The following is a 13,977-nucleotide window of genomic DNA, read 5'->3' as shown; positions in this document are numbered from 1 at the left end:
TTTAATCTACACACACCATTTTAAAACATGTGACAAGAGGGACTTACTTCAGAATGAGCTTTGTCAGGACCTCATAAATTTTCTTTTCCCAGTATTCGTAGTAGGGGGCCAGCCTGGGGGCCTTGCCTGTGTTGGTGTGGACGACCAGGCCCTCAACTTTAGTCAGCAGCGGTCCAATGGCAAGATACCACCGGACCATGTGGTCCACGTCTCTGGCCCTTTCTCGCTCAATGTGTTCAAAAAATTCCTTCACACCTAGAGAAAAAGACGTCTTTTAGAGCTGTCCATGAACACAGGGAAGGACAGCACTGAGAAGGCAATCCAAACATGAGCTGTGTGTCTTCAAAACAACAAAACCAGCCTCCAACCTCGGCCCAACGCAGAACGCAAGTCAGTATCAGAACACGCGCCAAGCAACAAATAAATGACAACCAGCTACGCACATCCAGAAGGTGGCTTTTATAGCTTTGGGCAATCTTGTTTTTCTTCAATTCCTTGTTGACATATCTTGAATTCCTTTTTGGCTAGTCTAAGACCACTTAAAGTATCTTTCTTGAACAAGTAAATGTGAGCCCATAAAAATCGCAACTCGCTTTACTGTTACAAAGTTATCAACAAAGTACCATAGGCTTTCACAGCTGAGGTGGGAGGATCACTTGAGGCCAGGAGTTCAAGACCAGTCTGGGCAACATAGTGAGACCCCATCTCAGAAAACAAACAAACAAACATGAATTGGTTAAACTAAGCAATATAGAAAACATGACAAAAAGTAATAGCTACCCATGATTCTTTCAAGTAAATGACTGAGAGCATTAGAAATGGTTTTATGCCATTCATGGAATATACAAATACATACGTGTATTTATAGATACATATATATATACACGTGCATGTATATACAATATATTTTTTCATTAATTCCATAACTGGAGAGCCCAGAAGTCAGATCTACCTGGGAGTTCTTCCTCGCTTTTAGCAGCTGGATATTTAAAGAGATTTATGGCCTCTATTAATGTCAGCCTGGAAGAAATGTCATCTGCATTCTTATGAATCTGGTGGACGAGAGACTCAAATTTCCCAATGGCCTGTTTGCAACCAGTTATATAGTCACCAATACCTTTGAAGAAAGAAAGAAAGACATTTGGCTTCCAACCCTGTCTTTCCACATCCCCCCTACCAATGTCTGTGACGTTAATACTGGCATCCCTTCCTAGGAAAGACCCTGCTCATTCCAACCCCTTGGGTCTTTGGGGTGACGCAGATCCACTTTGAACCCTAAGGCACTGGGACAAGGACTCTGGAGCCCAGAATCAACCAAGCAATGCATTTCTTCTATTCAAATGTTACACAGTCCTGGCTGCAGCACCATGGGGAGAAAGGGACTATCAACCGTGCTATCTTCTCATTGCTGGAGCTCTATGAACCCTCCACTCCACACCACCTGCCTGCAACCTCCTCTGGCCTGGAGCTTAGATGAACAGCAAGAACATGAACAGTGAACTCGGGCTAAGTACTTATGATCAGTCTCACTTTATAAAAATAAAAACCCCAAAATGGATCACAGGCTGTACTGTGAAACACGATAGTACAACCTTTTTAGAAACAAAAACCACAGGCAAGAAAAAAACTTATGATTCTTAGACTTGAGAGCAAAAGTAGAACCCATTAAAGGAAAAATGGATACGTTGGACTTAGTTGAAATGTAAAGCTTTTGCTCTACCAAAGGCCCTCCTATAAGAAGGAAACGAAAAGCTACAGAGAAGGGGAAAATATCTGCAAACCACACATCCAATAAAGGACGAGTATCTAGAGTATACAAAGGATGCTCAAAACTCAACAGTGAAGAAAACAAACAATCTAATTAGAAAATAGGCAAAAGACAGAAAAAGACATGTTGCTGAAGAAGCCACACACTTGACATATTTGCGCTTATTAGCACATGAAAAGATGCTCAACACCATTAGCCATTACAGAAGTCAAATCAGAACCATGAGGTATCATGACACAGCTATCAGAAGGCCAACATTAAAGAAAAAAAAAGTGACAGCAAAACTGGCCAGGATGTGGAGAAACCGAGTCACTCATCTATGGATGATGGAAATGTAAAATGGCACAGCCACCCTGTAAGACAGCATGACAGTAAAACAAAAACAAAAACAAAAAAAGGCTGAGCGTGGTGGCTCACACCTGTAATCCCAGCATTTTGAAATGCCAAGGCGGATGGATCACTTGAGGCCAGGAGTTCGAGACCAGCCCAGCCAACATGGCAAAACCTTGTCTCTACTAAAAATACAAAAGTGAGCCAGGAGTGGTGGCAGGCACCTGTAATCCCAGCTACTTGGGAGGCTAAGGCAGGAGAATCGCTTGAACCCAGGAGGTGGAGGTTGCAGTGAGCCGAGACTACGCCACTGCACTCCAGCCTGGGTGACAAGAGCGAAACTCCATCTCAATACGACAACAGTAACAACAACCTTAAACTAAACACACAACTACCGTGCAACTCAGCAACTGCACTCCTGGGCATTTATCCCAGAAAAAGTGAAGACTCATGTTCACACAAAACCCTGTATACAAATGTTTATAGCAGCTTTATTCATAAGAGCCAAAACTGGAAACAACCTAGCTGTCCTTCAAGAGGTGAAAGGCTGAACAAACTATGGTACATTGATATCGTGGAGTATTCTTCAAGAATCCACAGACTGTTGACACATGCAACAACAACAAGGGCAGATCTTTGAAGACTTAGGCTGAGCAAGAAAAGCCAACTCAAAAAAGGGCTATATGTTATCTCATTTATATAACACCCTGAAATGACAACATTACAGAAACTGAATAAAGATTCCTGGTTGCCAGGGATTAAGGAGAGGGCAAGGTCGGGAGGGAAGTGGCCTTGACAGTACTCGCTGTGGTGTGAAGATGCTCTCTATCTCGACTGTATCAGTGTCAGTGATCTTCTAGTTTTGCAAGACATTACTACTTCGGGAAAATGACTAAAGGTTACAAAGGCTCCCTCTGTAGTAATTCTTAACAACTGCATGTGAATCTATAATTACCTCCAAATTGAATTTTTAATTAAAAAAAAAGAAAGTAAAGGTGACCTTCTTTTTGGAGAAATGTGCTTTGGGTCTGCAGAGTGTGAAAACGTCACCCTTCTTATCTTCATCCCAACGACAGCCTGGAGATGAGTTCTAAGTTCCACAACGTGTATTTCTTAACCCTCAAAAATTGTTAATTGTGTCTATAAACATATGAAAATGGTAATTCAAATAAAACAACCTAAAAGAATCACTTTGCATCCCCAGGTGTAAAAGGCAATCAATAGATGAATGACGTTACCCAGTGAGTTCCAGTTCAACCTCTTATATCCAGACCGAAACACTCGGAGTAGCTCCTGGGAATGGTCGTTGAGAAGCACGGACTCTGCCTCGTTTAACGTTCCTATGAGTGTGTGATAATGATCCAACATGCGCTGTATCCCATCTGTGTACCTGCACACAACAGGAATGTCATAAACCTGAGGAGACCACCTTTAAGTTCATCAAAAGCTTTTGCAGTCAAGAGATTACAAAAGACCATGGTCTCGATCAAGACCAACCTTGACTGAGAGATTTGCAGAAATTTAAAACATCATGCTTCTCATTAACTTTCTTTTTTGGAAAATATTGGTTACTTCTCATTGAAGATGTTATTTATATTACATGAAATAGGTTTACTATTGTTGATCCTTTGATCCTTATTTTAAACTTTTCTTTCTTTTTTTTTTTTTTGAGATGGAGTCTCGCTCTGTTGCCTAGGCTGGAGTGCAGTGGTGCGATCTCGGCTCACTGTAACCTCCACCTGCCAGGTTCAAGCAATTCTCCTGCCTCAGTCTCCCAAGTAGCTGAGACTATAGGCATGAGCCACCACGCCCAGCTAATTTTTGTATTTTTGGAGACGGGGTTTCACCATGCTGGCCAGGCTAGTCTTGAACTCCTGACCTCATGATCCACCTGCTTCGGCCTCCCAAAGTGCTGGGATTACAGGCATGAGCCACCGCACCCAGCCCCATATTTTAAACTTTTCTTAGCTTCAATTTTTTTCTTTTATTATTTATTTATTTATTTTTTTTTTTTTTTTTTGGATACAGGGTCTCGCTCTGTCTCCCAGGCTGGAGTGCAGTGGTGCAATCATGGTTCACTGCAGCCTCAACTCTCCCAGGTTCAAGGAATCCTCCCACCTAAGCCTCCCGAGTAGCTGGGACTACAGGTAGTACCACAACGCCCAGTCCTTAGCTTCCATTTCTAACGTGGTAAGAATTCATCAGGATAAAATCCACAAAAACAAAAACTTTCGGAGGGGTCCTCAATAATTTTTAAGAGTGTAAAGGGGTCCCAAGACCAAAAACCTTACTGCTAATTTAAGAGAAGAATGTTTTTACCTAAGGAATTTGTCTTCCTGGAGCGCAACATTTCTTGCTAATTCAGGGACAGTGAACCCCAGCTGCTCTAAGTACTTCGTTTCATTAATAATCTCCCTGAGAGCAGGTGAAAAGTTGATTGCAAAAACAGCTCCCCTTTCTAAAGTCAAAGGCTCCTCCGCAGCGGTGGAAGACTGTGGAAGAGACATTCCATCAGCACGGCCAGGACAGTCCAAGAGACAGTTGGATCAACACAACCCATACCAAAAGTGAACATGAAAAAGATCAACACTGGGCCCTTGATCCCCAACAGACGGGGGTGCTGGCTGGAACTGGCTGGAATATGTACTTTGTTTGGTGAACAGAGATTTTAAAGAATCAATTCAGTCGCCAGCATTTGAAAATGGAGCAGTTTCACCTAAAAATCCCTTCCGCCTTGAAACACGGGAAAATCTGACATGGAACAGTTGCCTCTTTGGTTGGATCTGAGCACACCTGTTCCCTAGGGGTCCCACCTGGCCCCCTCCACTTGCTTTGGTCCCTACATCAGGATTTCAGGAACCAAAGACCTAAAACTGCCAGGCCGCATCTTTCCTCCCTACTGGCAGGTGTTCATTCATGGAGCATTCGCTAAGTGCCAGGCCCAGCGCTAAAGAAGAGGATGAATCGGGGCATTTTTCTGCAGGTTAAAGACGGCCAACTGTCAGCTCTGTTTCATATATGGCTCAACCAGCCCTTTGCTTGTTTACATCATCTGATTTATAAAACGCATTTCATAAATAAGGAAACGGAGGCTCGGTGTTCAGCCACTTGCCCAAGGAGTCAGTAGGGCTGCCCGTTTCCAGCCCACGTTCTAACCATGGCATCGTGCCATCTCCACTCTTTCCTTTCTCCTCCCTCCCTAGCCCTTCCTTGTCTTTGATTCTGGAAAGTGACCCAACTTCATGAATGTCAACAAATCAAGCCTTGAGAAAATGTGGCAGACGCCATGGTCTCACGCGGCAATCTGGAATGAGGGCGTGGGCAGCGCACCTTGGTCAAAAGGCTCTTCTTCATGAGGGCCGGCAGCACCTGCTCCGTCGCTTCCATCCACTGCTCGTACTTCCTGTCTTCATACTCCTTCATCGTCTTACCCACTTCCAAATATTTTTGTTTGACCTATCAAAGAATTCAAGCAACTGTCATTTTTGTCCTTGAAAATAACATTTTTCATCTCGTTCTACACAATTTATATAAATTATAAATATAATATATAAATTACTATACATAAACATTTATTTTTATATACTTTTTTTTTTTTTTTTGGAGACAGAGTCTCACTCTGTCGCCCAGGCTGGAGTGCAATGGCATGATCTCAGCTCACTGCAACCTCCACCTCCCGGGCTCAAGCAATTCTCCTGACTCAGCCCCCTGAGTAGCTGGGATTACAGGCACACGCCACCACGACCAGCTAATTTTTGTATTTTAGTAGAGATGGGGTTTCACCATGTTGGCCAGGCTGGTCTCGAACTCCTGACCTCAGGTGATCTGCCCACCTTGGCCTTTCAAAGTGCTGGGATTACAGGTGTGAGCCACTGCACCTGGTCATTTTTATATAATTACATATAAACTTTTTTTCATATCTCTCTACATAATTTTGTATACATAAATTACAAATATAATAATTAAAAATTGTCAATATAATAAATTATTAATATATAGTTATATTAAATAATATAATATAAAAATATACTAATATTATATATAAACACATTCTGAAAAAGGAAGTCGATAAATTTTCCCAAAGCTTGGAGAGTTGTTCTGCGATGGTGATATAGCACGGATCTGTGTCCTCCCCAGATCTCATACTGCATTGTAATCCCCAGTGTTGGAGGTGGGGCCTGCTGGGAGGCAATTGGATCATGAAGGTGGAATTCTAGTGAATGGTTTGCACCACCCCTCTTGGGACTGTCCTGGTGATGCTGAGTGAGTTCTCGGGAGATCTGCTCATGTGAAAGTGGGCAGCACCTCCCCCTTCACTCTCTCTTGCTCCCACTCCCACCATGTGAGATGCCTGCCCCCACTTCGCCTTCCGCCATGATAGCGAGTTTCCTAGGACCTCCCAGGAAGGCTACGCTTCCTGTACAGCCTGCAGAACTGTGAGCCATTAAACTTCTTTTCTAACAAATTACCCAGTTTCTTTATAGCAAAATGGACTAATATCGTTGGTATAACTTGAAATTTAGGTTGACTGGCAGCCTTCTGCAAACTACAGTCCATGAACTGCCTTGGTCTATACCCATGAACTAAGAACAGCTTTTACATGAAGAGAAGAAAATGATTTAGATGATTAAAAGGAAAGCAAAAGAACAATAATGCTATATAACTCAAGAAAACGATATGAAATTCAAATTCAGCATCCATAAATAAAGTTTTATTGGACACAGCCATACCTGCTCATAATGTATTATCTGGGGGATACTTTATTGCAACAATGACAGGTTGAGTCATTGCAGAGAAATTGTCCAAACCCCTAAAATATTGACTATCTGGATCTTCAAAGAAGTGGCTTAGCAGCCTCTGCTGTATAACAGATAAAAATCAATGGGCTAGGGGGTGGGATCATATCGAAAAGATGGTAGGCATCCTCCAACGAAGCTGAAAATTACGTACAGGAAGAAGCCCACATGACCACAATCTGGAAGATGTCCTATGTATTAAGATGCCAAAGAGAAAGAACACAGGCCAGGCGCAGTGGCTCACGCCTGTAAGCCCAACACTTTGGAAGGCCGAGGTGGGCAGATTGCTTGAGCTCAGGAATTTGAGACCAGCCTGGGCAGGCAACATGGTGAAAACTCATCTCTACAAAAGATACAAAAATGGGCCAGTTGTAGTGGCCCACGCCTGTAGGACCAGCTACTCAGGAGGCTGAAGCAGGAGGATTGCTTAAACCCAGAAGGTCAAGGCTGCAGTGAGCTGTGATTGTGCCACTGCACTCCAGCCTGGGCAACACAGCAAGACCTTGTCTTAAAAAAAAAGAAAAAGACGCCAGGCGCGGTGGCTCAAGCCTGTAATCCCAGCACTTTGGGAGGCCGAGACGGGCAGATCATGAGGTCAGGAGATCGAGACCATCTTGGCTAACACAGTGAAACCCCGTCTCTACTAAAAAATACAAAAAACTAGCCAGGCGAGGTGGCAGGCGCCTGTAGTCCCAGCTACTCGGGAGGCTGAGGCAGGAGAATGGCGTAAACCTGGGAGGCAGAGCTTGCAGTGAGCTGAGATCCGGCCACTGCACTCCAGCCTGGGCGACAGAGCAAGACTCCGTCTCAAAAAAAAAGAGAAAAAAAAGAAAAAGAGGGAACACAAAAGATAGTTTAATATGAGCACGAATGCAAGGATAACAGAAAGACCCTCTAACTTACAGGCGTGGGTCTGAAATTGAGCTGCTTCTCAAATGAGCCACTCTACATAGCCTGCTGCACGGCAGCAGCAACCTGATCTAATGCTTCTGCTGGATGGGATCGGGGAGGGCAGCCAGTCTAGGATTAAAACATCAAATACAGGGCCAGGCGCAGTGGCTTACACCTGTAATCCCAGCACTTCGGAAGGCCAAGGCGGGCAGATCATGAGGTCAGGAGATTGAGACCATCCTGGCTAACACGGTGAAACCCCGTCTCTATTAAAAATACAAAAATAATTAGCCGGACGTGGTGGTGCATGCCTGTAGCCCCAGCTACTCGGGAGGCTGAGGCAGGAGAATCGCTTAAATCTGGGAGATGGAAGTTGCAGGGAGCCAAGATTGCACCACTGCACTCCAGCCTGGGCGACAGAGCGAGACTCCATCTCAAAAAACAAACAAACAAACAACAAAAAAAAACATCAAATACAAAAGGAGCCAATTCTAGCAAGAGCAACATACCTCCTGTCCTCGATCGCTGTCCAGTATCTCCTGTACCTCTTGAAATCGGAGGATGGTGTGCTTAATCCGAAAGAACAGAGATCGTTCCCAGTATATCGCACCTGCTACTGGAGGGTGGTTCTTATACAGTGGCGGATTTTCAAGGTTCTGGACAAAGATTTTATTAATGATGTCAATCTGAAAAGCAATCAAATGTCTTCTGTAAGTGATAAACATCGACAAGTTAGCCAAGAAAGATGAGATTTGAATGTATTGATTGATTGATTGATTGAGACAGAGTCTTGCTCTGCCGCCCAGGCTGGAGTGCAGTGGTGCCATCTTGGCTCACTGCAAGCTCTATCTCCCGGGTTCACGCCATTCTTTTGCCTCAGCCTCCTGAGTAGCTGGGACTACAGGTACCCGCCACCACGCCCAATTTTTTGTATTTTTTAGTAGAGACACGGTTTCACCATGTTAACCAGGATGGTCTCGATCTCCTGACCTTGTGATCCGCCCGCCTCGGCCTCCCAAAGTGCTGGGATTACAGGCATAAGCCACTGCGCCCAGCCAATATTTGAATATTTAAGGAAACCAAAAGTGGAATGTCAAAAAATATTCTAAGATGCAGAATAGTGTTTTCACTGTTTACTTATTATTTACTACTTTTTCTTATGCTCTGTAGTAATCTGTTTTGTTGTTGTTGAGATGGAGTCTCACTGTGTTGCCCAGGCTGGAGTGCAGTGGCGTGATCTCGGCTCACTGGAACCTCCGCCTCCCAGTTTCAAGTGATTCTCTTGCCTCAGCCTCCCAAGTAGCTGGGATTACAGTCCCACGCCACCACACCTGGCTAATTTTTATATTTTTAGTAGAGATGGGGTTTCACCATGTTGGCCAGGCTGGTCTTGAACTCCTGACCTCAGGTAATCTGCCTGCCTTGACCTCCCAAAGTGCTGTGAGTAGAGGCGTGAGCCACCAAGCCTGGCTGTAGTAATCTTCTTTAACATATGCAATGCTCCAAATTGCCTTACAATTACAGAGCATAACCACTGTGTATATTGGTTTGATCCAATTATTAGAAATCCTGAAATCTGTTCTAGACATGACCACAGTGGCAGACCTTTGGATTTTTTTTAATTTTTAGTTTTTAATTTTTGTGGGTAAAGTATATATATTTATGGGGTATAGGGCATGTTTTGATACAAACATGCTATGCGTAATAACCACATCATGGAGAATGGGGTGTCCATCCCCTCAAGCACTTATCCTTTGTGTTATAAATAACCCAATTAATACTCTTTTAGTTACTTTTAAATGTACAGTTAAGTTATTATTGACTACAGTCACCAGACCTGTGTTTTTAAAAGAAGCATGTCTGAGCTCTCATGAGGGTAATTAGGTGTGGCAGGCACAATGATGGCCTCCCAAAGATGTCCACATCCTAATCCCCAGAAGCTGAAAATATGTAATGTCACATGACAAAGTGGAATTACGGTTGCAGATGGAATTAATGTTGTCAGCCAGCTGATCTTAAAATAGAGAAATTATCCTGAATTTTCTGGGGAGGTCCTATGTAATCACAAGGGTCCTAAACCAGGAAGTGGAGGCAGAAAAGGTCAGAGTGATTTGATGTGAAAGTGACCACTGCTGGCTTTGAAGACGAAAGGGATTCAGGAACTTCCAGAATTTGGGGAGGGCTACACACTGAATCATCCCTAGAGACTCCTGAAAGGAATACAGCCCTGCTGACACCTTGATTTAAACCCAGGGGCACTCATGGCAAACTTTTGACCTCCAGAACCATAAGAGAATAAATCTGTGTTATTCTAAGTCACTACATCTGTGGTCATTAGTTCCAGCAGCATTGAGAAACTAAGACATCAGGAGACCACCTTAGGCCTTTTGTTATACTACCTTATGCTCATCTAATCATTCCACATATTCTCATTTTGTCTTCTAAATAAGATTATAAGCATTTTTTTCTTTTTTTTTTTTCTTTTCGAGACAAAGTTTCGCTCTTGTCACCCAGGCTGGAATGCAATGGCGCAATCTCAGCTCACTGCAACCTCCACCTCCCAGGTTCAAGTGATTCTCCTGCCTCAGCCTCCTGAGTAGCTGGGATTACAGGCACCACCACCATGCCTGGCTAATTTTTGTATTTTTAGTAGAGAGGGGGTTTCACCATGTTGGCCAGGCTGGTCTCGAACTCCTGATCTCAAGTGATCCACCTGCCTCGGCCTCCCCAGGTGCTGAGATTACAGGCATGAGCCACTGCGGCTGGCCAGCATTTTTTTTTTAAGACAGGGCTTCATTCTGTTGCCCAGGCTGGAGTACAGTGGCAAGATCATGGCTCACTTGCAGCCTCGACCTCCCTTGGCCCAGGTGATCCTCCCACCTCTGCCTCCCAAGTAGCTGAGACCATAGGCGTATGCCACCACACCAGGATAATTTTTGTATTTTTTGTAGAAATGGAGTTTTGCTATGTTGCCCAGGCTGGTCTCCAACTTCTAAACTCAAGCAATCCACCAGCCTCGGCCTTCCAAAGTGCTAGGATTACAGGCATGAGTCACCGTGCCCAGCAGATTATAAGCATTTTTTGGTCTATTTCTCCAACTAGATACTGACTTCTTTAAAGGCAGAATCCGTGTTTTGTTCATCTCTCTATCTCTGTGCCTAACACCATACTTGAGATATGCGAGCACCAGCTACATTGTTCCGAGTTACTTATAAATACATATATGATCCTTGGACATGGTTAACTATGATTACTATTATTACCATGATTATTATTAACCCATACAGGGCCCACCACAATGTGAGTAAATCATAATATACTTAATTCTTATTGAATTTTTCCACTAAATAAACAAACCTACTTTGTTTGGGTTACCTGTATTATGTAACATGCTAATTTGGGGAAATTCTAGTTTCTCTGAATTCAGATGGGAAAGACAGACAACAGTGGAATTCAATTGTTCACATTTTGCCAAGTGTATTTTTAATGCGATGGCAGCTATCGATTTTTCAATTACCTCTTTACAGTACTGTGCAAGAATATCATTAAATTTCATCATCATTTGTCGATTAACAGCCTCCCGGGAACGAATGTGCTTAAATTTTAAAAGCATGTCAAACGCTGCTTCAGCAGATCGGAGCGTCTTAAAAGATTCATCAATAAAATGTTTTGCTTCTTTCTCAATAACCTGCAAAAAAATCAAGAAAACAACCTTCATGCCCCTGTAATGATCCTGCCAAAATAAAGTGGCAAGAAATGAGAGAGAAAAAACTCAGTGGCTTGGGACAGATTTCTACGGCACATTAATGGAGGCTGGTATCCAATTTAAAGTGGCAGACTGGTTATGTTGATTTCCTGATCTCGCTCCCCAACCAGTTGAAAGGTAAAGGAATTTTTTAAAGTATTAACTCATATAAACAAAACATACGGGAGAGAACACAACAACAGAGGAGATAGTTCAGGAATTTTAAGTAAGGCAGGGCAGGGTGCAGTGGCTCACACCTCTAATCCCAGTACTTTGGGAGGCCGAGGCAGGCAGATCACGAGGTCAGGAGATCGAGATCATCCTGGCTAACACGGTGAAAACCTGTCTCTACTAAATACAAAATACAAAAATACAAAAAATTAGCCAGGTGTGGTGGCGGGCACCTGTAGTCCCAGCTACTCGGGAGGCTGAGGCAGGAGAATGGCATGAACACAGGAGGCGGAGCTTGCAGTGAGCCGAGATTGCACCCCTGCACTCCAGTCTGGGTGACAGAGGGAGACTCCCTCCCAAAAAAAAAAGAAAGAAAGAAAGAAACTAAGGCAGGTAGTTACAACCTAATGCTGAAAATAGGGTGCGCAAGTGAGTCCCTGTTTATTTCTTGAAGACAAACTCCAGAAGGCTTAACATTTGGAGGCACTGGGCCCCAGGAAGGGGGTCAGTGTGAATGAAGGTGAGGGGCAAACAGGGAATCCCTTTCTCACCCTGCACAGTCAGGCCACTCTGCAGCCTCAATCCCTCCCATTCTCACTCCATTCTATAAAAGAGTGGAAGGTTAGTTCTAGAAAAATTAACTCAAGAATAACATCAGACTTCTAATATTGGAAGCTGGAAATCAATAAAAAAACTTCAAATTTCTAAAGAAAAGTTATTTTCAACTTTGAATTCTATACCTGTTACTTCAGAATTCATACATACAAGACTCAAAAAATATATGTCTCATGAAACCTTACTTAGGAAGCTACTAAATGTGCTCCAGCAAAATGAGGGAGTAAACAAGGAAAGAGGAAGAAGTGAGATCTAGAAAATAGAAAATCCAACACAGATGAGAGAAGATAGGAAGTCTTAGGGTCCTAGACTGCTTTGTAACAGGCTTAAAAAGCAAACAAGCTGGCCAGGTGTGGTGGCTCATGCCTGTAATCCCAGCACTTTGGGAGTCCGGGGTGGGTGGATCACTTGAGGTCAGAAGTTCAAGACCAGCCTGGCCAACATGGTGAAACCGTGTCTCTACTAAAAAACACAAAAAGTAGCTGGGCATGGTGGCATGCACCTGTAATCCCAGCTACTCAGAAGGCTGAGGCAAGAGAATCACTTGAACCTTGGAGGCAGAGGTTGCAGTAAGCCAAGATCTCGCCATTACACTCCAGCCTGGGCAACAAGAGCGAAACTCTGTCAAGAAAAGAAAGAAAAGAAAGAAAAGAAAGAAAAGAAAGAAAGAGAGAAAGAGAGAAAGAAAGAGAGAGAAAGAGAAAGAGGAAAGAAAGAAAAGAAAGAAAGAAAAGGAAGGAAGGAAGGAAGGAAAGAAAGAAAAAGAAAGAAAGAAAGAAAGAAAGAAAGAAAGAAAGAAAGAAAGAAAGAAAGAAAGAAAGAAAGAAAGAAAGAAAGAAAGAAAGAGAGGGAGGGAGGGAGGGAGGGAGGGAGGGAACAAGCTAGACTAGAGTAGGAGGACAGTGAGCTCTGGGAGGAAGGCCTCTAGGTAAATAATGACACTGATATATTTTAAGTATTTAGAGCCTGCTATTGATAGGTATGTGACAGAGATATTAAAGAAGTTGGAAAAAATTAACAATGGGTACATAAATAACCAGGCGAATAAAAAACAAAAGCAATTATTAACTCCAGGAAAGTTGAAGGGTTGGCCAAGAAAGGTATTGTAGTTTTGATGGACTTCCCAGCTCAGCAGTGAACAATATTTGCATAGACATAATAAGTAAACACTAGCCATTAATTTAACTAAAAGTTATGAAGAAACTGTGTTAGATGACAAAGAGGCAAATGGGATTAGGAACGGGAGAGTCCAGCCTGTATCTACTCTGAGAAGTTAACAGAAGCCTAAATTAATAAATCAGGAAATAACCACATTGGCTTGTTCTTAAAAAAATATGGGGGTTAACAACAAAAGAAACATCTAAAATTGTGGAAAATGACAGCAAGAATGAGGAAGGAGTTAAGCATGGGCTGCTTTTTCTTATTATGAATCCTTCAGTATCACTTGATTAAGTGACTTTGATGAAAAGTCCAATTTATTTGGGAGGCTGAGGCAGGAGGATCACTTGAGGCCAGGAGTTAAAGACCAACCTGGGCAACATAGTGAAACCTCATCTCCATTTAAAAATTTTAGAAATTAGCCAGACACATGCTTGTGCTCCCAACTACTTGGGAGGCTGAGGTGGAAGGATCACTTGAGTCCAGAAAGTGAGGCTGCAGTA

The 13,977-nt window shown here is 43.1% G+C and overlaps 1 protein-coding gene across 2 annotated transcripts in view; it reads right to left on the bottom strand.

Annotated features, from left to right (window-relative positions):
* DNAH10 (dynein axonemal heavy chain 10) overlaps nt 1-13,977 on the bottom strand; it is a 179,655-nt gene that overhangs the window by 134,225 nt on the left and 31,453 nt on the right. Inside the window, exons 12-18 of one of the 2 annotated variants that reach the window (XM_028830097.2) lie at nt 11,303-11,473; nt 8,295-8,471; nt 5,429-5,554; nt 4,418-4,590; nt 3,337-3,488; nt 953-1,117; nt 48-255 (exon numbers count right to left, since the gene is read on the bottom strand). In XM_028830097.2, the coding sequence (XP_028685930.2) occupies nt 48-255; nt 953-1,117; nt 3,337-3,488; nt 4,418-4,590; nt 5,429-5,554; nt 8,295-8,471; nt 11,303-11,473 (1,172 nt within the window). The remainder of the gene's footprint in view (nt 1-47; nt 256-952; nt 1,118-3,336; nt 3,489-4,417; nt 4,591-5,428; nt 5,555-8,294; nt 8,472-11,302; nt 11,474-13,977) is intronic. The other variant, XM_077955570.1, reaches the window with a different exon arrangement.

The sequence above is a fragment of the Macaca mulatta genome, chromosome 11, assembly GCF_049350105.2.
Source record: "Macaca mulatta isolate MMU2019108-1 chromosome 11, T2T-MMU8v2.0, whole genome shotgun sequence".
NCBI classification, from domain to species: Eukaryota; Metazoa; Chordata; class Mammalia; order Primates; family Cercopithecidae; genus Macaca; species Macaca mulatta.
The sequence above is the reverse complement of the archived record's forward strand: the minus strand, read 5'-3'. Positions and strand labels throughout refer to the sequence as shown.